The sequence below is a fragment of the Marmota monax genome, unplaced genomic scaffold, assembly GCF_021218885.2.
Source record: "Marmota monax isolate L192 unplaced genomic scaffold, Marmota_monax_Labrador192_F-V1.1 WCK01_AAM20220418_F8-fsc00080, whole genome shotgun sequence".
Classification (NCBI taxonomy): Eukaryota; Metazoa; Chordata; class Mammalia; order Rodentia; family Sciuridae; genus Marmota; species Marmota monax.
Genome location: NW_026694750.1, coordinates 6,873,988 through 6,898,872, shown reverse-complemented (window position 1 = coordinate 6,898,872; position 24,885 = coordinate 6,873,988). Strand labels below are relative to the sequence as shown.

General features: G+C 64.7%; 1 protein-coding gene across 7 annotated transcripts in view; it reads right to left on the bottom strand.

Annotated features, from left to right (window-relative positions):
* Megf6 (multiple EGF like domains 6) overlaps positions 1-24,885 on the bottom strand; it is a 92,555-nt gene that overhangs the window by 5,620 nt on the left and 62,050 nt on the right. For 4 of the 7 annotated variants that reach the window (XM_046424792.2, XM_058572759.1, XM_046424793.2 and 1 more), the window contains 25 exons: positions 23,422-23,544; positions 15,587-15,712; positions 14,234-14,356; positions 13,199-13,321; positions 12,891-13,028; positions 11,298-11,417; positions 10,774-10,896; positions 10,337-10,510; positions 9,871-10,002; positions 9,022-9,150; positions 7,315-7,443; positions 6,638-6,772; positions 6,378-6,512; positions 4,088-4,213; positions 3,441-3,572; positions 3,225-3,353; positions 2,971-3,102; positions 2,378-2,506; positions 2,151-2,279; positions 1,787-1,915; positions 1,364-1,492; positions 1,072-1,200; positions 597-722; positions 317-445; positions 95-226 (listed from right to left, as the gene is read on the bottom strand). In XM_046424792.2, the coding sequence (XP_046280748.1) occupies positions 95-226; positions 317-445; positions 597-722; positions 1,072-1,200; positions 1,364-1,492; positions 1,787-1,915; positions 2,151-2,279; positions 2,378-2,506; positions 2,971-3,102; positions 3,225-3,353; positions 3,441-3,572; positions 4,088-4,213; positions 6,378-6,512; positions 6,638-6,772; positions 7,315-7,443; positions 9,022-9,150; positions 9,871-10,002; positions 10,337-10,510; positions 10,774-10,896; positions 11,298-11,417; positions 12,891-13,028; positions 13,199-13,321; positions 14,234-14,356; positions 15,587-15,712; positions 23,422-23,544 (3,261 nt within the window). Of the gene's footprint in view, positions 1-94; positions 227-316; positions 446-596; positions 723-1,071; positions 1,201-1,363; positions 1,493-1,786; positions 1,916-2,150; positions 2,280-2,377; positions 2,507-2,970; positions 3,103-3,224; positions 3,354-3,440; positions 3,573-4,087; positions 4,214-6,377; positions 6,513-6,637; positions 6,773-7,314; positions 7,444-9,021; positions 9,151-9,870; positions 10,511-10,773; positions 10,897-11,297; positions 11,793-12,245; positions 12,378-12,890; positions 13,029-13,198; positions 13,322-14,233; positions 14,357-15,586; positions 15,713-23,421; positions 23,545-24,885 lie in introns of those variants that run through there. The other 3 variants (XM_058572762.1, XM_046424794.2, XM_058572761.1) reach the window with 3 other exon arrangements.

Here is a 24,885-nt window from a genome sequence, read left to right as displayed (position 1 = left end):
CATGGCAGCCCCACATGCCCCCTCCAACCCCCTCAGGCAGAGGCTGTCCAGGGCGGGCAGCCACCAGGCCTCAGGGGACATGAGCAGGACTCACGTTTCTGGCAGCCAGTGCCGTGGTAGCCGGCCATGCACACGCAGGCCCCTGTGGCAGGGTGGCAGGCCTGGGTCTTGCCAGGACACTGGCACAGGTGCCTACAGTCCTCTCCAAAAGTGCCGGGCCAGCAGGCTGGGTGAGTGGGGTGGGGTGGGGTCAGTCCTGGCCAGCCTCAGGAATGGGCAGCCTGTCCAGGGGTGCCCCAAGCTGGGCAGCACCTACCCTGCTCACAGCCAGGCCCGGTGAAGCCAGGAGGACAGTGACACTCCCCAGTGACGTGGTGGCAGGAGGCCCCAGGTGGGCAGCGGCAGCTCTGGACACAGGCCTCTCCGAACCAGCCGTGTGGGCAGGCTGCGGGAAGGGCGTGGGCTGGGAAGGCTCCCGTCAAGGGCACGGCGGGGAGCCCTGGGGCCAGACTGGGCTGCAGACAGCCACCCTGGGCAGGACCGTCCCTCCATAGCCAGGGGCCCCTTGAGCCGGCCACACTGGGGGCTGCACCTACCATCCTCACACCGTGAGCCCCTCCATCCTGGGGGGCAGCGGCAGGCCCCCGTGACATGGTGGCAGGCTCCCCGACGACAGATGCAGCGCTCCTCACAGTGAGCCCCGAAGGTGCCCTCAGCACAAGCTGTGGGCAAGGAGACAGATGGGAGGCGGAGCCCTGTGTGCCCTCTGCCCATGAGAGAAGGGTGGACAGGGATTCAGGAGCCCAGGCTCGGCCACAGGGCCCAAGGCAGCGGGGAGAAGTTATTGGACCAGCTGAGAGCACAGGTCAAGCAGGCCCACCCCAGCCCAGGGCAAAGTGAGGCTCCCCAGCCCCAGCCTGGGCCCCCAGGTCCAGACCCCCCTCGGGGCCTTGTAGCTCAGACAGCAGCCCCCCAACCTCCATGGTGAGGACCACTCTGCGTCCTCGTCTGGGTGAGGCCGACAGGACCCTTGGCACTCCAGCAGGGCTCCCGGCTTCCTGCCCCACTCACATCTCTGGCACTTGTCCCCAGTCCAGCCAGCAGGGCAGAGGCAGCGGCCCGTGTGCCTGTCACAGAGGCCTCCATTGAGGCAGCCGCAGCTGAGCTGACAGCCAGCTCCGTAGTGTCCGGGGAGGCATTCTGCAGCAGTGGGGCGAGGATGAGGGTCGCGGCCCCCTGGGGCAGGGGTATGTCCAAGACCAGGCTCCTACCTCCTTGGGGACCAACCTCAGGAGAGGCGCCCAAGACCACCCCCAGGATGCTGCCCTCTGGCCTGGGAGTCCTCCTGGCCACCCAAGCTTACCATTCTCACAGGCCAGGCCGGACCAGCCCTCTGCGCACGTGCAGCGGCCTGAGACAGGGTCACAGCTCCCTCCGTTCTGGCAAAGGCAGGCTTGTCGGCAGCCCTGGCCATACTGGCCAGCGGGACAGGCTGGTGTTGGGGAGAGGGAGCAGTCTACAGTCCAGCTAGCAGCACCCCGGCTCTGCAGGCTCCTGGCACCCTCACAAGCCCAAAACAGACCGGGGTGGGGACCTCGACTGACCCCAGGCCCAGTCAGGACCCCCCCAGTCTTGGGGGCACAACACTGAAGCAACCCCCTTATTCTCTCCCACAGGGGCCAGGGGCTTCTGGGAGTGAACAGGCCCACCCCTCCCTGGATGCCAGCACCCCACACCGAGAGCCCTTAGGGCTTGACCAGAGACTGGACTCCTGGGCAGGGCTTACCCTGCAGGCAGGTGGGCCCCATCCAGCCGGGGGCACAGTGGCACTGCCCGTGGACGGGGTCACAGGAGGCCCCATTAAAGCAGGTGCAGGCCTGGCTGCAGTTAAGGCCGTAGGTGAGGGCTGGGCAAGCTGCCAGGGAGAGGGGCGGTCAGGGCTGAGGAGGGCCACCAGAGGGCGTCAGCAGGAGGCTCAGGCACTGGGCAGGTCTGGTAACCCCCCCTCCCTCTGGCCTGAGACTCCCTCTCAGACTGGGTCCTCATGAGCGAGTGACTGCCTGCCTGCAGGGAATACCCAGGGTGGGGACCCGGTGAGCCTTCTGTGGAGGTCCCGGGCCCTCCTGCAGGCTGCGCGGGGCCTCACGCACTCTGGGTGCAGCGGGGTCCCTGGCGGCCTGGCGGGCAGAGACAGGAGCCTTTCACGTTGTCGCAGGCGGCCCCCGCGGAGCAGTTGCAGGCGCCACGGCAGTCCAACCCAAAGAAGCCAGCTGGGCAGGCTGCAGACAGAGGCAGGGTGGTGCGGGCCCAGAGGTCAGGGGACACGCCCTGCCCTGCCCTGGAGACTCCTTGGGCCAGCAGCCAGAGCCCAGCTCACCTCGCTCACAGAAGCTTCCCCTCCAGCCTGCTGGGCAGGTGCAGGCCCCGCTGACGTGGTCACAGGCTGCCCCATGCTCACACTGGCACTGGTGCCCACAGCCTGGTCCAAAGTATCCTTGGGGACACCCTGAGACACCCAGCCCCAGCCCACTGTCAGCCAAGGGGCCAAGGGCCTGACCAGGCCCCCAGAACTGACAGCAGGGCCAGTTCCCCAGGGAAGCCCTCCCGACAGTCTCCCTCACGTGGTTCCTCCCCCGCCCCCCCCCCCCCCGCAGGGGTGGTGAGATACCCAGACGTCACCTCAGACCTGGGCCGCCCCTAGGACAACCCACCCAGCTCCCTGGGCCTTCCCACCTGGGAAACACACACATAGCACCAAGCGCCACCGCCCAGGTGCCAGGTGTCCTGTGCAGGTGGGATAGGCCCTGCTTGGGTCTTCTGCCTGACCTGGGCCGGTGGGGCTGGGCATGCTCGGTGGGGGCAGGCAGGCAGGCACTGTGTGCACATGCAAATGTGTGCCCCTCCACAGCGTGCCCGTGCACCGCACACCCGTGCACACCCCGGGGCAGGGCCAGGATCCCCAGGACTCACGCTGCTCGCACTGTGGGCCCACGTAGCCAGCCTCACACAGGCACAGGCCACTGATGGCATCACAGCTCCCGTGGCCTGCGGTGCAGTTGCAGGGGTAGCCGCAGTCGGGCCCCCAGTGTCCACTGTCACAGGCTGCAACAGAGCCCAAGATTGCCCTGCGCAGGCCCGGTGGAGTCCACAGGCTCTGCAGCCAGGTGGGGACCCAGGAGCAGGAAGCGGAGGGACAACTGGGAGCACAGGCATGGTCTCCGTACCTCTCTGACAATTCAGGCCAGTCCAGCCAGGGGCACAGCTGCAGTGCCCAGTGGCCGGGTGGCAGTGCCCATCGTTGCCACAAGAGCACCTCGTCTGACAGCCGGGTCCAAACCAGCCTGCTGGGCAAGCTGTAGGCAGTGAAGGAGGGTCAGGGCGGTGGCCAGCACACCCACCAGGCCACCGCCCAAGGCTGAGGTCAGGTGTGAGCCACTCACCGTCCTGACAGCGGCTGCCCACGAAGCCGGGGAGGCACAGGCAGGCTCCCGTCACGGGGTCACAGCGGGCACCGTGCTCACACACAGGGCAGATCTCCTGGCAGCCGAGCCCCCAGTGGCCCTCGGGACAATCTAGTGCCCCCAGCACCAGTCAGTCTCCCTCCCCTGTCCTCGCCGGCAGGTCAGCGTGTGCCTGGCACAACACTGACCCCCTGGAGCAGGCCAGGAGGGGAAGCAGGCTTCCCATCTGAGGCTGCCAGGAGAGGAGGGGCTGCGTCCTCAGGGCCCTGGGCACCTCCTGGGGCTGCAGGGCACCACCCACAGAAGTGAAGCCCCAGTTCCAGGGACGGCTCAACAGACAAAGAGGGCAGCCAGAGGGAGAGGCCAGATCTCCAGGCAGTGCGCTGCCTGTGTAGGGGGACACTGCAGGCCCCAGGCTCCCTGCCCACACCAGGCTCAGTCCAGCACAGTTCCTGAAGCTTCTGTAGAGGGCCTGGGATCTGCATGGCCTGTGCCAGGGTCCCCAAAGATGGCCCAGGGGTCTTCAAGTATGGTCCAGCAGGGGTCTTTGAACACAGCCCGAGCTGACCCCACCTGAACTCCTGCAGCCCAGGAAAGAGTGGTCTGAGGATGCTGCCGCCACTCACCTGCCCCACAGTCCTCTCCGGTCCTGCCTGGTGGGCACAGGCACTGCCCTGTGACCCGGTGGCAAGAGGCACCCCCACAGGAGCAGGAGCCTGAGCAGTTCACACCAAATGTCCCCTCTGGGCACTCTGCAGGAGGGACAGTAGGGGCCTCAGCCACCCCATGAGAGGCTGCCCAGCCAGGCAGTCTTCCCTGCCCTCTGAGGCTCCTGGCAACAATACCCCCCGCCCGGGGCCCAGACACCTGCTCCAGCTCCAGCAGAGGCTGCTGGACACTGGGAGCCGGGCCCAGGAGCACTCCTTTACCTTGGGGGTGAAGGACTGGGGCAGGTCAGGTGGAGGGCAGCAGGAGGGCAAGGCGCCTGTCAGGTGGAAGCCACAGCCGCCAGACCCAGACAGTGCCCCAGACAGTGCCCCGGGAAGGGTGGCAACCTTGCGTTCCTCCTCCCCCACGGAGACCTGCCCAGGTTGTGCCAGTCCCGTCTCCCCACCCCCCAGCCAGCTGGGGACACCCCCACGGCCTCAGCCCCAGGGGCTGGGGGAGGATTTGCATCCACCTGGTGACCCGGGGTGGGGAAGAATAGTGGCCAGAATGCTCTGCACACTGAGAGTGGGCCCCAAGGCCTCGGGTCCCCCACCCCACCACTCAGTAGGCGCAGAGAGCGGCAATGCAGAGCCCCTATACCCTGGACAGGACCCTGCAAGGCCCCCAGCAGGGTCTCAGGAGATGCGTGCTACCCTGGAGCCCAACTCTGCCCTGGGAGGCCTGCAGTGGCCGCTCCCCACACCTGCCCTGCCCTCAGGGCCCAAGTCCAGCCTCCTGGCCCAGGAGGACAGTGACTGAGTCTGGGGTGGGAAGTCTGGGCAGGGGAGGCATCCCACTGCCCTGCAGAGCCAGCAGCCCTAATGAGGTGGACTGCAGGCCAAGGCACAGGTGTGCACCCAGCATTTGGGCACCCTCTAGAGGACCGGGTGCACGAGGCAAGCACCAGGGTAGCACACACCTGGACCAGAGGAGAGGGCCCAGCGCTACGGGGAAGCAGCCTCCCCAGCTCCTACGGGCGGACGTGGTGGACGGCAAGTTTCCAGGCCCACAGAGGGAACGCCAACTCTACAAAAGTGTGTGTCCATTCCCGCGGCCATCCTGAGGCCACTGCAGGCTTTTAAATTTAAAAACTTAAAAAAGAAAGGGTGGGAGATAGGGAGGGGCCAGAAGGGCCTCTTAGCAGATGGGCCAGCAGGGTGGGTGGACAGGCCTCCTCACTGGGCCCTGGCAGGCAGTGAGTCTAGACGGGGTGGGTACAAGGGATGGCAGGCCGCAAGGGAGTGTGCCCATGTGCCTGTGTGCCCATGCACATGCCTGCCCGTCCGGCGTGTGTGTGTGTGTGTGTGTGTGCGTGCAGGCATGTCAGGTTGTCCGGAGGACCTCAGTCCTTCATCATGACCGAGCTCCCGTGGCAATTGCACAGGTGGGGAAATGGACACTCAGCTGCTGACTGTGGCCTGAGACCACAGAGTTCCTGTGAGTCCACTCAGGTCTGGGGACTCCAGGCTGGGCTCTGAGCCCTGTGCTGTCCCTCCTGTACCAACAGGACCAAAGAGCCTTTGACAGCGTCTTTGCCTCAGAGGAACTGGCCTGGGTCAGATGGAGACATTGAGCCTCAGGTCACCTGGCCCAGGTGGCTGAGGGTCCTTAAGCCAACATGGTGCCCTCTCAAGGCATGCTGTCCAGGCCAGGCTGCCAACAGGTCAGGGTGCTGGATAGCCAGACCCCCAGGGACACCTGAGAATCGGCGTCACGATCCATATCCCAGGTGGCCATTGTGACCTCCTCTTCTAGCTGCCACATAACGTGGGGTCCCCAGGCTCTGTGTTCCTCACGTGCCTGGGCCACAAGATCCACAGGGAGGGGCCTCCATCACTGCCTCCGTGGCCCCTCTAACCCCCGAGGGCAGCTGCCACCTCTGCTCCCGGTGGCTGCTTACACTCGAGCCTGCTGCCCCGGGCTCCCGTGCCCGGTGCTCCCTGTCCCGGTGGAAGGGAGGAGTGCCCGGGTGCTTCCTCAGAGCACTGACCCTTTCCCTGAGCCAGACCTGGGCAGACAGGCAGCTGCTGCCCCGAGCAGCTCCTCAGACACAGACCAGTGGCCTGCCACTGCCTGATGATGGAGGTGACACCAAGGGTAAAGGTGCCGCAGCCTGCCGTCCTCCAGCTGAGCAGCACTTCTGGGAGTCAGCCTCTGCAAGGGGCCAGGTGGCCTCCAGCACTGGCTCCCTCTGGGGCCCAGCCTCACCTTGACCACAGTCCTGCCCCCGGTAGCCAGCAGGACACTGCTCCCGACACTCGCCGCTCACAGGATCACAGGCCACGCCTGGGGGACAGGTGCACGTATGCTGGCATCCTGGCCCGAAGAAGCCTGGCTCGCACTCTGCGGGGTGAGGGGCACCAGAGGGGTGGATGGGTTTGGCCGCCCTCTCAGGGGGCCCCCCACACAGCATGCTCACCTGCCTGACACCGCCTGCCCCAGGAGCCCCCCCACCCTGCCATGCTCACCTGCCTGACACCGCCTGCCCCGGAAGCCAGCCTTGCAGGAGCAGGTGCCATCTCTCCGGTCACAGGACTGCGTGTGGGACTGTTCGCAGAGGCACTCCTCGGAGCAGCCCGGCCCGAAGGCCCAGGGCGGGCAGGCTGCATCCACATAGCCATGAGAGGGCTGCCCACGGCACCCCCTGTCCCCAACACAGGGTGAAGGTGATGGGCCTCTGTGGCTGTGCCCCTTGGGGGACGTGTTCTGGGAATCGGGGCACCTCTCAGAGCACCTCTTCTCATGCCCAGGGGGCTGAAGCCGGTGTGTCCACTTGACAGATGAGCCCCAGGGTCTGTGAAGTTTAGGGACTTGCCCAGGTCCCACCACTTCCCCTAGGCAGGGGACACACTCCTTTCCGGATGAAGGAGGAGCTTCTTTCCTGCCTGCCTGTGGCCCCTGGGGCTGTGTGACCCACCAGGCCTGGGAGGACTGCTCGGGCCTCTGCCCTCCCACCTCTCTGGGCTGGGGCTGGGGGTGCCACAGGCTGGGGACAGCCCAGTTGCAGTGGAGGACATGGATTGGCATCCACAGATCAGGAACAGACCCTGGACCCCGGCTGGCAGCGTGTGGCTGGCGCAGGACAAGGACTGCCCACCCCCCACATAGCAGCCAGCTCAGACATCGCAGGGGCGGCAGGACTCACCAAGGTGGCAGAAGCGGCCATAGAGCCCCGGGTCACAGAGGCAGGCCCCGTAGAGGCGGTGACATCGGCCCCGGTTGGCACAGTGGCATTTCTTGCGACAGTGTTTGCCATAGAAGCCCTTGGGGCAGCCTGAGGGTGGGGGCCCAGTGAGACTCAGAGAGTGACCCCTATCTAAGGGACATGCAGGCCTAGTCCAGCGTAAGAGTCAGGAGCAGCATCTGCCAGGGGCATGAGATGGATCTCCTAGATGAGGCCACCAGCTGGGTCAGCCAGGACCCCCAGGGTCCGTGACAAGAATGGGTGGCCAAGTCCATCCCCCAGCACACCCCTGAGGGACCGGAGCTCATGTCCAGTGCTCCAGCACCTGACCACACCTGGAGCACCAAACCTGACCTCCCTGCCTCAAAGCAGGAAGGACACAAGGCCTCACCAGGCCAAGGCCCAGCCCAAACCTCAGGAGGCCCCGGGCAGCGCTGTCCTTCCCAAAGCACTTCCCTCTGGCTCTGCCCTGCCCTGTCCGTCCTTCCTCCCCTTCAAGTGGCTATAGTGGGTTAAAGGTGGACCCCCAAGAGCTTTGTCCACATCCTAGTCCCCAGGCTCTCAGGATGAGACTGCCCTGCACTGCCCAGGTGGACCTAAATCCAATGACCAGCGTCAGGGTCCAGGCAGGCGGGGTTTGAGACAGGAAGAGTAAGGCACGGGCAGAGGCAGGGCCGTGTGAAGTCTCGGGCAGAGACCACAGCCAAGGGGAGCCAAGCACCCTGAAAACTCACCTGCCTGTCTCCGGGGACAGCCCTCCCTCCGCTGACCTGCACAGGAGCACTTACTAGCAGGGCCTCTGGTGGCCCTCCACAGGACACCCCAAGACCCGTCTCTGGGAGGCCCCGTGGATAACGCAAAGCAGAAGCACTGAGATTCAGATCCTCACCTGCCAGGTGTGCCCCGCCTACACACACCTGTGCACTCCGGCCCCCAAGTCATGGGTTTGTCAGCCTCTGCGTGACAGTGCCGGCAGAGGAGGGGGAAAGGACAGCAGGGGCGCTGACCACGGGGAAGAGTTAGAAAGCCACATGGCTGCCTGGGGACTCTATTGCCCCCGAACAACCAGCCTGCAGAGCCCAGCATGTGCCACAAAGAGCGTTGGGGGTCAGTGTCTGTCAACTGTGCCTCCTCTCGCTCAGGCAGGAAGCTGAACTGGCATCCCCTCCTCTCCAGCCAAAAGGGCAGGCCCGGAAGGTCTGAAGGCCCAGAGACAAGCGTTAGCTCCTAGGAAACTTATTTACACAGACCCTGATTTCTCCATAAACTGAGATAGCCGAGATCACCCCACGCAGGATCACCCCCACGGCCACCAGCCCAGGCAGAACAGCCTCTTGCATACCCCAGCCAGCCAACACCCAGCTCTACTTGAATGCTTCCAGGAACAGGAGGCTCACTACCTACCCACGGCGCCCACTGCAAAGACATCATCCCTCAATCTATACCATCTAGAGTCAAGCCCTGGAAGAGGAGCAACACTGAAAAATGAAGGCTGTCCCACTGAATGGTCTCCTTCCCTCCCAGCCTCAGCCCTGGAGGTAGGGGCAGGGGTCTGAGCAAGGACTACATTCACGGCTCCTGAGCCCAGCAGTGCCTAGGAGGATGCAGGCAGGGGGGTGGTGGCACAGGCCCCTGCCCCTGCCCCCTTGCCCCAGGGGCTGCACGCACCGTCCTCACAGTGAGTCCCGCTGACACCTGGGGGACAGCGGCAGGCACCCGTCACAGGATCGCAGGTCCCTCCATTCTGGCAGCCACAGGGGGAGCTGCAGTTCTTTCCAAAGGTGTCTGGAGGACAAGCTACAGTGGGGAGAGGGAAGCACCAGGTCAGTGGCCAGTGTCCGCCCTGGACACTCAGCAGACCTGAGCGCTGCAGCTCTGCAGCTGGAGCAATTTGTGCAATTTGTGCTAGGTGTGCTAGGTGTGCTAGGTGTGCTAGGCCTCCACCACACTGCGGCAGAGACCCTACGACCGCCAACCTCTCCCTCCAACGAAAAGACTCGGGTCCTTCTGAACCAGCCCTTTCAAACCAGGCATTGCCCATGGCCCTGGAGAAGGGCCCTGACCTCCAGGGCCACGCTGCTCTGGGGTGCTGGGCAGGGAGTGGACGGCTCTGGATCGAGAGGAATTGCAAAGTGCTTTAGCTACTAGCTTGCCGTGTGGCCCCGGGGTCCCTGCTCCCGGGGGACGCAGGACGTCCTGGCTACCTACCCCAGAGAAGCCCCCTACCACTCCCTTCCCAGGTGCCCCTGCCCCAGGTGCCTTGGGGTATGGCTGCAGCTGGGCTCCTGGAGACTGAGGCGGAGCCTCATACGCCTGGGGCTTGTCCCTGGGCAGTACCAAGCAGTGCCCGGCACAGACGCAGGCAGCAGAACTTATCAAGAAACGAGGAATGCACGGATGGACGGACCCCCAAGCCCCCTGCCCAGGGCTCCCAGGAGGAGCAACACCGAGTGGGCTGCCCACACGTCTGGGCCCAGAGGCCCCCTGCCCGGCGCCCAGCCCTGCCCATGGCCTCACTCTCATTGCAGACGAGCCCGGTCCAGCCCTCGGGGCAGTCGCAGCCATCCAGGCCTGGGAGGCAGGTCCCTCCGTTCACGCAGTCGTCGCAGGTCAAGCTGCAGTCCTGGCCGAAAGTGTCACCCAGGCAGACTGGGGTGGACAGAGAGGGACTCAGAGCCTGGCCCCAGCCTCGTTCCCTGCCTGGGCTTGGCAGGCCCAGGGGCTGGACTCGGGCCCTCGGGTCAGGAAGAGGACCAAGGCACACCCTTAGCCGGGAGGATCCACGAGCGTGAGGTGGGATGAGGCCAGGCGAGCCGACCTGGGAGCCGGGGACCTGCTCTGGCCCCCGTCGGTCTGTGCAAACTAGGCAAGGAGCTCCACTTCTCTGGGCCCCAGCAGCTCCCTCCTTATGCCCAAGGCCACGGGTGACAGGAGCCTGGTGGCTGCCCCTGAGGACAGGAGCTCCAAGCCGGGCCACCCTCACCAAACTTCTCAGTGAGTGTGTGCTCTCCCCGCAGCTCCGCCTCCGCCTCCGCCTCCTCGGCCCCAGAGTCGTCCTGGAAGAGCTGCGGCAGCCCGTCCCGCAGCACCGCGATGTGGGGCAGGGGCCGCACGAAGGGCAGCTGGCCATCCAGGTCCACCGTGGGCTCCTCCAGAGCTGGGGAGGGACACAGAGGCCCAGAGTCCCGGCTGCCCCCTGATGTCCCCAGGGACAACATTGTGTTGGGCTGTGGCCCTTCCCTCACCTGGTCAGGGCCCAGCTAGACCCCCGTGCACTTGGCCCTGGGAGATGCCTGTGTGGCCAGCTCCCTTCCCCACCCCCACAGTAGGGGGCAGGACCACGCGGGGCCCCGCAGGCCCAGGAGGCAAGGGGGTGGGGCCAGCCACAGTGGCGCAGGGGTGCCGGGAGGGGAGACTCACGGGTGCATCCCCTGCGGTCCTCGTCCAGCCGGTAGCCGGCCTCGCAAGAGCACTGGAAGGAGCCGGCCAGGTTGGTGCAGTGGTGCTCACAGCCTCCGTGGCCAGAGGCGCACTCGTCCATGTCTGCGGGAAAATGGGACCACTTGGACTGTGCGCCTGGGTCAGAACCTCAGGGGCCATGCCAGTCCTGGCCCTGCTTGCTGGACGGAGCCAAGCACCTTGTCTCCCTAAGCTGGCTGGTAACACCACTGCGGCCTCGCTGTCCTCACCCCCAGGGGCAGACACTAGATACCTGCCTGAGGGCGGCCACACTAGGAGAGAAACTCAGGGAGCAGCCAGGACTGCAGGCCAGGGACCCCAGGACAGAGGGAGGGAGGGCGGGTCAGCAGGCTGCAGTCGGCAGGCACTCCACGAATGCCGGGGGCGGGCACAAGACGGGCGGATTCGACGAGCACCATGGGAGGGCCGCGCTGGCCTGTCCTTGCCCTAGTCGCCCAGCTGTCCGCGGGCCGGCAGGCGCTCACCCTCACAGCTGCAGCCATCGGTGCTGAGCCGGTAGCCGGCATAGCAGCCACACTCGTACCCGCCGGGGCTGTTGGCGCAGACCTGCTGGCAGCACGGGGAGTCGGCACAGTCGTCAACGTCTGCAGGGCACACGGCAGGCCACTGGCACCCGGCGCCTCCACACCCGCCCCACAGCCCCGCAGACCACCCTGCACACGCTCATGCGCTCGCCCGCACGCCCACACAGCCACACACGCCTTCAGCCTCCTGCCCTCCAACCACTGTGCACATGGCCACATCACCTCCACACACACCTGCGACAGCCACACTGCCTCACACCTACACCCAGGGACACACACCTGTACACACACACACACACAATCACAGTCACACACCTGCACACACACACAATCACAGTCACACACCTGCACAAAGCCACACACAGCACACAACACAACACACCTGCACTACCACACACTGCACACGACCACACACCTGCACACTACCACACACACCTGCACACTACCACACACCGCACACAACCACACACCACACACAACCACACACACCTGCACACTACCACACACTGCACACAACCACACACCACACACAACCACACACACCTGCACACTACCACACACTGCACACAACCACATACCACACACAACCACACACACCTGCACACCCACACACACCTGCACATGACCACACACCGCACACAACCACACACACCTGCACACAACCACACACCACACACAACCACACACACCTGCACACTACCACACACCACACACAACCACATACCACACACAACCACACACACCTGCACACTACCACACACTGCACACAACCACACACACCTGCACACTACCACACACCGCACACAACCACATACCACACACAACCACACACACCTGCACACTACCACACACCGCACACAACCACATACCACACACAACCACACACACCTGCACACTACCACACACACCTGCACACTACCACACACCGCACACAACCACACACCACACACAACCACACACACCTGCACACTACCACACACTGCACACAACCACATACCACACACAACCACACACACCTGCACACCCACACACACCTGCACACTACCACACACTGCACACAACCACACACCACACACCACCACACACACCTGCACACTACCACACACTGCACACAACCACACACCACACACCACCACACACACCTGCACACTACCACACACTGCACACAACCACATACCACACACAACCACACACACCTGCACACAACCACATACCACACACAACCACACACACCTGCACACCCACACACACCTGCACACCCACACACTGCACACATCACACACAGAGCACACTTCACAGCCAGGGCCAAGGTGGGGCCAAGTGTGTCAGGTGGTGGCCTGCAGGCAGCCAGGTCCTTCTTGCTGTGACGCTGCCCCTCTCCAGGTCAGCACCCCCTGGTCAGCCCAAGCAGCCAGGGCAGGGACGGGGAGGCAGGGGAGCCCTCCGAGTCATGGTGTCACCCCAGCCCCAGGCCCGGGTGGCAGCCTGTGTCCAGCGGGCAGGCGGCTTGCCCTGGACGGAACCCGCTCCTACCAACACAGGTCTTCTGGTCCTCGTCCAGCTCGTATCCATGGGGACAGGTGCAGAGGGGCCCTGCGCTGGTGTGGCTGCAGCCGTGGGAGCAGCCGCCCCGGCCGGCCTCGCAGCTGTTCACAATCTCCATCTCGATCCCTGTGACGGGACAGGCCAGCAGGTGGGGGACGGGGACTGGAATCCAGGGCCTCCCCATGGGCCCAGAAGCTAGCCCAGGGGGGCTGAGGGCGGCTAAGTGGCTGAGGGCTGAGGGCTGAGGGCCACGCGGCCACCCTCAGCACCGGAGTGGCCGCTCGCTGCCCACTCACGGTAGCACTGCCGGCCATCAGCACCCAGCTCGTAGCCTGCGTGGCACACGCATTTGAAGGACCCCCGAGTGTTGAGGCAGCTGTGGGCACACTGGGCCAGTCCCGAGGCACATTCATCCACGTCTGGAGCAGAGAGACCAAAGGCAGGTCTAAGGGCACGGGAGATGTCTTCTCACTCCCCAGGGACAGTGGAGGAAGCTCATGACCACGGGCACCCCGGGCACAGTAATGCTGGCCTGGGGCCACACACACTGGCGGTCAGGACCAAACTCCGCTGTCCCGGCAACTGCAACAGCCGCACCCCAGCAGATTCCTCAGGATGAGGCTGACCCTGAGCTAGGCTCATACTGAGCCTGCGGCGGCCACCTGCACCCAGAGTGACAGGCTCAACCTCCACACCAGCGGCAACTTCCTGGTCCTCATGGGGTGGGGAAGCACGAACTTCCAGACCCTGTGGGCAGCTGGCCGTCTGATGGGACACCACGGAAACTGACCACTGCCTCTCTGGACACCCCTTGGCTTATCACTGGCCCAAAGGTCGCGGGCCAAGGACAGCCGCCACACACCACAGGGCTGCTCTTCCCAGCCGTGCTGGCCACGGGCGAGAGCCAGGGATACTGGACACCCAGGCCTGTGGTCGAGCCCAGGCACAGCAGGGCCCTGCAGCTGGACAGCAGCAGGGAAGCAGAAAGGCCATCAGCCAATATCTCCCAAACGTGACCTGACACTAAGCACCATTTAACAAGGAGCCCCAGAGAACAGCACCAGGGACGGCGGCAGGTTTCTGCCGGGCTCCTCGGGCAGCCCCACTCCGCTGCCCTCTCCCCAGTTCCCAACAGCAGCTATGCTGCCCACTGCAAGAGACCTCGGAATGAAACCTCAGCTGCCCCTGTCAAAACGAGCCTTGCTGGAGGCAGCTCCCGGGGTGCTCCTCACCCGGCCTCCCACCCACTCCATCCTGGTCACCCAAGGGTGGCAAGGTGAGCCACGTGTCCAGGGCTGCAGTGACATGGGCAGGTGGAGCGGGGGTCCCACCTTCACAGGCCTTGCGGTCTGCAGCCAGCTGGTAGCCCACTCGGCACCCACAGTGGGCAAGGCCCCGCAGCACCTGGCACGTGTGCATGCAGCCGCCATTCCCATCTGCACACGGGCTTCTCCCTGCAGTGTGGACAGAGGAATGGGGAAGGGGAGGGATCAGGGTGGGACCAGCAGATTGGGGACACCAGCCCTGGGACCTCCCGCCGCTTCCTGCTCCAGCCTGGGAAGCCCCAAGGCCTCAGGAAAGGCCAGGGCTCCCCTGAGCATCCACCGGGACACCAGCTGCCTGTATCCCATGAACCCCCAGCACTCGGTGGGCTTCCCAGGAGGCCAGAGGGACACCAGGAAGGGAGGCCCAACCAGACAAGGGCCTTCAGCAGTGGTCAGCCAGCCCTGGCCTGCCCAGCAGTGGTCAGCCAGCCCCTTCAAAGTCCTGTCTTAGCACTGAGGTGCCAGAGTGGACACCAGGGCTGTGGACCCCGGCTATGATACCCTTAGCCCTGTGACCGCTAATCCTGTGACACCTCAGCTGTGACCCCCACAGTCCTGTTATACTGAGCCCTGTGACCCCCTCAGCCCTGTGACATCCTCAGCACTGTGATCCCAACCTGTGACACCCAGCACAGTGACCCCCACCCTGTGACACACTTCAGCCCTGTGACAACCAGTCCTGTGACCCCTAGTCCTATGACCCCCAACCCTGTGACCCCCAGCCCTGTGACCCCCAGCCCTGTGACCCCCAGCCCTGTGACAGCCTCAGCCCTGTGACAACCAATCCTGTGATCCCTAACCCTGTGCCACCCCCAGCCCTGTGTCACCCCCAGCCCTGTGACCCCCTCATCCCTGAGACATCCATGGTACTCTAACCCCCTGGTACCATGACTCTCAGCCCCGTGACCCATTCCATCTGCCCACGGCTGGCGTGGACCTGGAGCCACACTCACTCACTACCCTGCTGGGAAGGCCCCGGGGGCCAGCATGCAGGAGGGCTCTCAGCACCTGTCCCACTCCTGCTCTGCCCCACCCTCTCAGCACAGCCCCCATGCGGGCAGCTCCAGGTCCCTCGGGCACAGGCTGAGGGGGCCTGGCTGCCTCTTCTGCGCAGGGCCTGGGCTCCGGGTGGGCGTCTGGCGTGCCATCCCCATGCTGGCTTCCTGCCCCTGGTGTCAACCCCAGAGCCCAGCCTACAGGCCCCGCTTAGACCCTCCCTCCCTCCCTCCTCGACCAGGTCCCATAGGGTCACCTCCAGCCACCGCCCAGCTCTCCAGCCCAGGCTTCGGGTCCTGGGCAGGTCTGTGAAGGGCAGGGTGTCTGCAGAGTCCCCGCCCCTCCCAGGAGGGTGGCACTCACGGACACAGCGCCTGCCGTCCTCCTGCAGCTGGAAGCCCGGCCGGCACTGGCAGCGATGACGCGTCACCGTGAGCTGGACGCACAGGTGCTGGCAGCCGCCATTGCCCAAGGCACAGGAGTTGACGGCTGGGGACACAGAAAGGAGCCCAAGTCAGCTGAGGGGACAGCCTGCTCCAGACCTCACCCCAGGCTGGCAGGAGCAGGACGAGGCGGCCACCTCCTGCAGCCCCCGGGTCCTCTGCCTTTGTGTCGCTGTCCTGGACCTGGGAGCCTCGTGGGCCTTGGGAGCAGGCGCGGCAGGCCTCAGCTGACGGAGCTCTCAGCCACCTTCAGGTCTGGAGGTCGGTGGCCGTGCTCAGGTCCCTCCAGTTCTGCCCTCCTGAGGGCGGGACACAGAGGCACTGCGGACTGTCCTGCCTCAACAGAGCCCTGCTCTCCCCACCAGAGGACGCCAACCCCAGGCCTCTGAGATGCCCAAGAGGGACAGTGGCCAGGAACAGCCAGCATGCTCCCTGGAGGACGCGGCAGAGGGGTGGGTGTGGAGCCACTGTGGGTGGCCACTGTGGCGTGCAGGCCTGGCCACCAGCTCCTAGGACACAGGAGCCGCCCCCTCCCACCCTAGAAGGGCCACGCCTCACTGGAACCGGATCCCAGTGCCCAGTCCCCTCAGAGGTCACAAGGACGGTACCAGGTGAGGCCACAGGCAGAGGCCGCATCCCCATCCTTCATGCTTGAGCCCCTCAGGCACAGGCCCCGTGGCGACAGTGGCCCAGTGGGGAGCTGTGTACCCCACGGATGGATAGCAGGCATGGCCTTGGCTGGCCCAGGTGGCCCTGTGCCTCCACCAGAAGCAGCAGCCAGCTCCTTGGTACAGATTTGGTTACAATCAAGTCTCTGGCAATCGCCTTGTGGTTAGAGAGGAATTGGCCCCAAGCTCAGCAGGGAAACCACAAATATGTGCTCTTCCCCGGCCGGGCGGGTAAGACCGTCTGCCGCCAGGCCTGCGCCAGAGCTGTGCTGTCCATGCCAACCTGAGCCCCGTTACCAAAGCACTGAGTGTGGGGGCCAGGTGTCACCCCACAATGCTGCCTAGGGTGGAGATGCTGCCAACCCCGGGGGCAGCCGGCCTGGCCCGAGTTTGGGAAACAGTGACGGTCATGGCATATAGGATTGGGGGCCAGGGCTGGCACCATGGAGGAGCAGGCGCTGGAGGCCAAGGTGGTGCCGTGTGGAGCACGTGAGCTGCTGGGGCTCCGTGAACCCGGGGAGCTGTCGGCCAGAGCCGGGCTTCCCTGGAGCAAGCTGGCTCAGAAACCACAGCACTCGCCAGAGCGCCTGCCTCCCCACGACCATGCTGGAGAGCACTGCCCAGGGTCCCCCCACCACGAGTACCCGAGCAAAGCTGCTGCAGGGGAGGCAGTGGTCACCCTGTGGCTGTGGCACACTCAAGCAGGGCAGAACTGCAGCAATCCCCCACAGAACCTCCCCAACTCTGCCCCCCACCCGGCCAACCTCACCTCTCCAGCTCTGCTCAGCCCTGGCCCTCCCTTCAGGGCTCCCGAGCCACATGACCTGAGCTGGCCCCACATTCCTGGGGACTCTGTTCATCTGTGCTCACCACACCAACGGCACCCCTCCTCAGCAGCCTAATGGGAACCAGACGCGTCTGGCAGATCAGCAGGCAGACCAGCAGGCTCAGGGGGGCAGAGCCTGCAGGCGAGCAGGGAGCACGGACCACGGACGACAAGGGCCCGAGGGGCTGTGCAGGACTGGAAGGGACTTCTCCTCAGTACCCCCAGAGGGGCGTAGCCCCTGAGGTGGGCCCAAGGGTGAGCCCAGCAGGGGCAGACACCGGGGAGGGCCTGGGGTCCTCATGCAGGCTCCCCACCAGGGGCAGACGCAAGGGAGGGGCTGGGGTCCCTGTGCAGCCTAGAGTCCCAGGACAGAGCTTGTCCTCTGGTCCTCTGCTTCACAGAATTGGGACATCCCAGATGCTCTCAAGCTGTGCACACCAGGGAGCCAAGCCAGCGTCCTCTGCTCATCCTGCGTGGGGGATTCCCAGAAGGCTGAGAGGCAGATTCCCCAGTGCAGAGGCCAGCCTGTGGGGCTGTTCCCAGGCAGTCTGGCCACTGAGCCCCAGCTGTGGGACCTACAGCCCAGGGATCCTATACCAGCCACACCAAAGACTCAGCCAAGCTCAGACCTGAAGCAAAGCTAGGTGCGTTCATCAGAAGGCAGGGCCTGGGGACTGGCCTTGGTGGGACAGGCTCTCCCTGCCTCCCTGTGCACAGGCACATGCTCACGGAGCTGCCTCCATGACCGCCGATTCCCTTCCACCTCTACACCACAGAAGTGGTGTGTCTCAAAGGGAAAGCTACAGGCAGCGGGGTCTGCCGCTGTGTGCGCAGTCCTGGGGAGCGGAGCCAGTCCTGCCCGTCTTCGGCCCTCAGCTTGGGGCCTTGCCCACCAGGGCCTGGCTTAGGTCCACGCCCATGTCCAGAGAAGACCCAAGTGAATACAGCTGGGGACACAGGGCGTTTGGAACTTGATGTTTCTCCCTCAAAGACACATTTGTTGAAGCCCTAACCCCAATGCAACCACATTTGGAGCCAGGGTCCTTCTGGAGGGGATGAAGGTAGAGTGAGGTCAGGCAGGTGGGGCCCTGATCCTGCAGGACCCAGATTTGCCAGCACCTTCATCTCTGACCTCCAGCAGCTGTGACAGCGAGAACATGAACCTCCACTGTGTAAGTCACCCAGTCCTTGGCGTCCCGGCACGGAAGCCCACACTGACCCGTGCTCCCTGACTCCTGGCTTGCAGACTGGAGGCACTGCCCTCCGGCCAGGCTGCCTGCAGGACCCGAGAGTCAAGCTGCAAATCCGCCTCGGCCAGCAGGCATCACCGGTGGACACGTGGGCACCCACCCCTGCAAAAGGAGGAGGAAACTGGGCACCCTGGAAAACTCGCTTCCTATAGGCCAAGGACCTGCTCCAGCTTGCTGGACAGAGGGCACTGTTGCAGCCTCAGGAGGCTCAGCAGGTGGGGCTGTCCAAGGTGGACTGGGGGCAGCTCTGCTGGCAAGGTCTTGGCCTCCAGGCCACCGGGAGCTGGTCACCATGGGCCACACCACAGAAGGCCATGCCCGCCAGCTCACTCTGCCAGAGCTCCAGCCCAGCACTGTGGTTTGGGGCTGACCCCGGGCAGCTCTGGTCCTCCTGATGTCACGAGGTTCTGTAGTCACTACCCTCTGATGAGTGTGGTCTCGGGGTCCAGAGAAGGCCCCCCACCCAGCCACCGCACCCTTCCTTCTAGGAAGCCCTCCACTGGGGCAGAGCCAGGGAGGCAGGAGAGGACAGGCATTCAACCCCTTCTGCCCATGGGCAGCCCGTGCCTTGGGCATCCTGCCCCCACCCCAGCTCTCTCTAAAGGGGGCCCTCCCAAGGGCACCATGGAGATCAGCAGGGGTGGCACCCGTGACCCCACCAGTCATGCCGCCCTCCCCTGTCCTGGCCACAGACAGCACCAGGACCCTTCAGTGTGGCCTGGAGAGGCGACAACAGCAGCAGGGAGAGCAACACGCACCCCCACACCCTCCGCCAACCCAGCTGTGCCAGCCACTGCCCCGCCCAGAGCCCTCCTCCATTCCCTGATCCTGCGGGAAGTCCTGCAAGCAACAGCCCTTTTTTTTTTTTCTTTCATTTGTGAAAATGTCTGGTTTGTCATTTAAATCAGTCTTGGTCTCATCCAGCAGATATGAAGGTCCAGGGGGCAGGCCATGCCCAGGGGGCAGGACTGTGCCCACGGCCCAAGCAGTGCGTGGCATCTGTGAGGGCCACCGCAGGCCCCAGTCATTCCTCGACCTCCCCACGCCACTCGGGTCCTCACTGGGCTCGCTGACTAACCCTGGGAGCTCTCTCATCTGCACCCCCAGCTCTGCTGCCCGGCCTTCCCCACAGGTTCTGCACCCAGCCCGGGCCTGGGCTGAGGAGTCTGCCCCCCAGAAGGAGCCAAAGGGAAAGCAGGGCCTGTGCAGTCCCTCGCTGTCCTCACAGATGACCCAGGCCTGGGGACGGAGGGGTCGGCCCCAAGGTCTGCGGGAGGGACAGAGCCAGCGGACGGCGAATCCCGTCCAGCCATGCACACACTGGCTGCATCTGACTCTTGGGTGGGGCACACAGGCAGGGGCAGCCAGGCCACCAGGGGCCTGCAAGCTGACAGCAGAGCCCTCCGCAGGGGCGTCCATCCCAGAGGAGGAGGACAAAGTCGTGGGCCTGGCCAGGGCACTGCACCTGAAGGGGACCTCTGTGGGTTGAGCCAGTGACATCTGTGGGTCCTCAGACTGGCCCCACTGCTCAACCCAGGGGACAGGAGGAGACAGACATGTCTAGGCCAGAGTCCAGAAGGTCAGAGAGGCTGGCCCCTGGGCCACCAGGCAGGGGGCGTGCCGGCTCAGAGCACCCCGGCCCCACAGAGGCAGAAGGTTCCCCTGAGCGAAGTGTTGAAGATCTGGGGCTGTTTTGCACACTGGTGCTCTGCAAGATGTCATGGAAAACAAGGGTGACAGTCCCAGACCATCAGCCAAACCACCGCCTGCCCCCTTCCCGTCACTGGGGAGAGCAGGCGCTGGCTCAGGCCCCTGTGGTTGGAAAGCCTGGACCAGCCCTTGGGCTTGGCGGGGCCCTGCTCTCCCCATCCCAGAAATGGGGCACCCCAGGAGGCACCCTGGGCAACGCAGTCCCCCAGGATGCTGGCTCCTGGGCAGGAACAAGGTTCCCCCACGCCAGGGACTGACTTGCAAGGTCCTCGTAGGCTTCTGTTGTTCAGAATGGAAACGGAACCTTCTGCATTTTCTTCCCGTAAGATCATCTGGAATCAGGGATATGCAGCTCATGCACTTCCCGTCCTCTCCCCCTGCCCTGGAGGTGAGTTCAAATGTGTTTCTAGGCCCCCCTCAAAAGCCGCCTCCTCTGAGGTCTTCCCAGGTCCCTCAGCCCGCGAGGGGGCCCACCCTGAGACTCCCACGTCGCACTGCAGGAAGAAGGCCAATCCCTCTGGCACCTTCCGCCCCCAGCCTCAAGTCCCCACTCTGAGCTGCTGGGGAGAGGGGAGCTGAAGCCATGGGGGCCCGGGCTGTGGGTGAGCCCCTGCCTCCTGCCAAGCCCCAGGGGAGCTCGCAGCACCCTCCTGCCAGGAGGAGCCCACGGCTGCAGCTGAGCTCCAGCTGTGTAGCCTGCCGGCAGCTGGCCCCGTGGGGAGAGCGCGGCGCCTGTGTTAATTCTTCCTGTACACGTCCACTGAGGACCTACTGCAATTCAGGCAGAGGGTGCCACTGTGAACCAGAGGGAGGACCACAGCTCCGCCCCCCCCTGGGCGCCCTGGGGGAAGGGAGGGCTGAGAAGGGCAGGAAGTCTAACCCATCCCCCTCGAGCCTGGCATGGCCTGGGCAGTGCCCTTTAGGACCCAGGAAAATTGATGGGGAGACCCCCTAACTTCTGAAGGGAAGTCCCTCACCCATGACCTGACTGTGCAGCTACCCCCACTCCCAGGCCAGCATCTCAGGAAAACGGCAGCCAGGAACAAGTCCCTCATCAACAAGAAGGGACTCAGAGACACCCTGAAATCCCCAGAAGTCCCCAGAAGACCCCATGTCCACTCTTACAGCCTCTCAGTTGCCCACAGGGAAGACAGCTCCTGGTGGACCCAGGCCAGCAGGCCCATGGGAAGCCCAGACTCTCAGGACCTCCAGATACAGGAACCCACCAACAGCCAGACGCATGGACGGCGGAAAGGGAAGCCACCAGACGGGGACAAGTTCCAGTGTCCCAGAAAGCCCTGGGAAAGGGGTCTGGGTGTGCGCCGGCAAAGGTGGCTTGAGAACAGGGCCAATCTCCTGTGTCCCCAGGTCACTACCGGAGTCTTGCCAGGAGAGGAAGGTGTTTCCCAGCTCAACTCGGCCGAGGCCATCAGCCCCGAGTCACAGGGTGGTGCCGGGGGAGCTGGCGTGGTGAGTGCCCACCAGCGTTCCTCAGCACGAGGACAGTCCTCGCTCTACAGCCCTCAGATATATCTCACAGGGACATTCCACTGCATGAAACCCTTTCTGAGAGTTGCAGTCCAGGGAGAATCTGAGGTCACTACCCTGCAGCCCACCAAAGTGCCTGAGTCCCAGCTGGACCTTCAGCTGGGAGAGGCCTGCAGGTGGGCACCAGTACCTGGAAGGTGTTGAAGCTCTGGAGAGCCCAACCACTCAAACAGGCGTAGTGTTGGGACAGCCAGGAGGGCTGGGGGTCCCAGAGGCTCCCCACAGTCAGGAGCCCTGGCATCTGACTCTGCAGAGACCCTTTAAAACACACCTGTGCCTGGGAAGACTTCTGGCCCCAGTGCGCAGATCCCAGATGGCCTAGCTCCAGGAATGGTCCAGACAGCAGTGGGCAGAGGGGGCAGGGGACAGGCCAGGCTGAGGGGCATGCTTCCTGGGCTGCCTGAGGCCAGCAGCTCACTCCAGACCTAAGGAGCGTCCCTCATTTCTGCAGGTTAATGACCCCTCCCACCCTGGTCCTGGTCCCTTTGGGAGCATCTCAGGGAAGGCGACCTATCAGGCAGTGGGAACCGGGATGGGAGTGAGTGTCCCACCCCACGACAGCAGGGAGCCAGCAGCAGGGGACCCCACCTCAGACCCCAAAGATGACCCTATCTAAAGGGAGTGGGAGGACATGTCCCTCCCAAAGCCACTCTTCTAGGAGGCCGCAGGGGACCAGGGGACCCAAGGCCACTGAGCCCCTGCCAGGGCTCCCAGGAGCAGCAGCGGGCAGCCGGCTGGGCTCAGCCCCGGCTCATCTGCTCTGAAGCGCGTCACAACATTCCTGCAGCTGCTTCTGCTCTCCCGCCCAGGGCAGCTGCCTGGCTCCCGGAGCAGAAGGACATGTGCTGCATGTGGGGGAGCGGCCCCCTGGGGCTGGCAGGCTGCCAGCCACACAGCAGCCAGGACCAGGAGGGAGCCCGGGCTCCACTCTGGATCTCCAGGGTGGAAAGAGGGGCGTCTCATTCAGTCCCCTAGAGGACAACTCCACGTGCCCCCTAGAGGCCAGCGAGAGGGTCAGGCCCATCCCCAGAGCACTGCGTCCAGAGCCGGGGCAGAGTGCGGGTCAGCACGGCTCTTCACCAGATCCCTGGGCGGCCCCCTTGCTCGGCTGCTCCTGGACCTCCCTTTGCCTCCCCTAGTGGTGGAGGCCAAGTCTGTGTCCTCAGGCGCCACTGAGCTCACAGTAGATGCTGAGAGGACCCTGGGCGCCAGGGGCTCACGCCCCACTCCCCACCTACCGCAGCGCACACTCCGAGTCCCCGAGAAGCCAGCTCTGCAGGTCAGGCACGGCTCACGTGCCTGCCTTCCACGGGACCCAGGCAGCCTCCCCGACTGCTGGAGAGCAGCCTGAGGCTCCGAGTCTCGAGGGCAGCACAGCCTGGCCTGCGTCCTGCTGAGTGACCACCACAGGCAGCTTCGGCTTTCCAATGGAACTGGGCAGGCTGCAGAGGGAGGGCGCCTGGGGTCTCAGGGACCTGAGTCAGCGCCTCGGGACACACTCTTCACCTGCTGCAGCCTGGCCTCACCTCACCGGGGTGGAGCCGTCATGCCCCACAGCAGGACAGGGCCACATTCAGTGGCAGCCACACTCCCTCTACAGCGACAGCTGAGGCCACCGAGGCCATGCCCAGTGAGAGCCCAGTCAGGCCTCAGCCCCATGGGGGCAGGGACGGGGCCTTCCCCAGACCTGGCACACCCAGGCGCACAGGGCAGCCGAGGTCAGAGGTGGACAGGGTCCCCAGGTAGCACTTACCCAGGCAGGTCCTGCCGTCGGCGTGGAGCCGGAAACCAGGCTTGCACTCGCAGAGGTAGGAACCGGGCGTGTTGACACACCTGTGCTGGCAGCCTCCGTTGTGCACACGGCACTCGTCCACATCTGGGCAGGGAGGGGCAGGATTACCAGCCAGGTACCCACCAGGCCAGAACAGCCTCCCGAGCCCCAGCCCGTGCTTGCAGAGCCAGAGTGCAGAGGCAGGGCCCATCCTCCCCACCGGCTGGCATGTGTGGGCAGGAAGAGCTGCCACCTCCGGCCCGATGGGAGATGGGGTGCAGCAGAGGGGAGCAGGCTGGGGAGGTGAGGCCCCAGCACCTCAAGGCTGAGCAGGGAGCACAGCCTGTCCCCTGGAGCCCAGGTCCACTCCACCGTGGCCCACGAGCCCAGAAGCTGATGACCCTCAACCCCGCCCCCAGGCTGAGGCAAAGCCACAGCAGGGTGGGGGTGGTGTCCTGGCCTAAGCATGCCCAGTACACGTCCCTCTGTAACCTCAGAACACGGCCTGTGCTTTGCAGGTGCGCTAAGGGGAGGGTGGGGGTCATTCTGAGAAAGGGCGAGTGGAGACCCAGCAGAACGCAGTGAGGAGGCCACAACCTGGGCATCCGCGGCCGCCGCCAGGGGTGGGAAGGACGAGGCAGGAAGGACCCCACACACTCCGAGAGGCAGGGGTCTCGAGCCACCTGGCCTCTTATTACAACAGCCCCAGGACACGAATGCAGCAATCCAGACTGGGTGCCCCCTCCCGGCCCCTCTCCCCTGCTGGGCCAGGAGGACAGGAGGGCCACATCCCCAGGACAGCAGCCCCTGAGCGATGCCAGTCCTGAGGCCCCTCCTACCTTGCCCCTGCCACATGCCACCTGAGCAGCCTGGCCCTCTCAGGCCCTCAAACCGCCTGGGGGCAGCGCCTCCAGCAGGGCTCAGATCTAGGCCAAGGGTACAGGAAGGGAGGTCAGGAAGGAGGAAGAGGCAGCCTTGACTTCCACACCTGGGGGCTGGCGGGTGGGGTCTCTGCTAGCCACAGAGAACAAGGGCAGCAGACGGCAGCCCAGCACACATGCCCCCTCTGCCGCCCACCTGCTGCTCAATGGCCGCCCACCCCAGCACCCCAGCACCATGGCTCAGGCCAAAGGGCAAGCAGATAGGACAGGATGTGAGCTGGAGGCTTGGGAAAGAGCCTTTCCTGGGGCCCTTCTCCGGGGCTGGAGGCCAGGACGCTGCACCCCAGGCCTTGTCACCCCGTCAGGACTGCATCAGGAAAGCACGGGTGTGCAGAAGGCTCAGGGTGCCCAGCCTCCTGCCCTGCCCTCCAGCCTTCCATCTGTCAAGGTGGACGAACTTCCAGTCAGAGAGGGAGGCAGGTGAAACAGAGCACAGAAAGTGGGGTCGTCCCCAACACCAGTGTGCACACCTCCTGGTAGACCCCCTGCCCAGCACTGCCCAGAG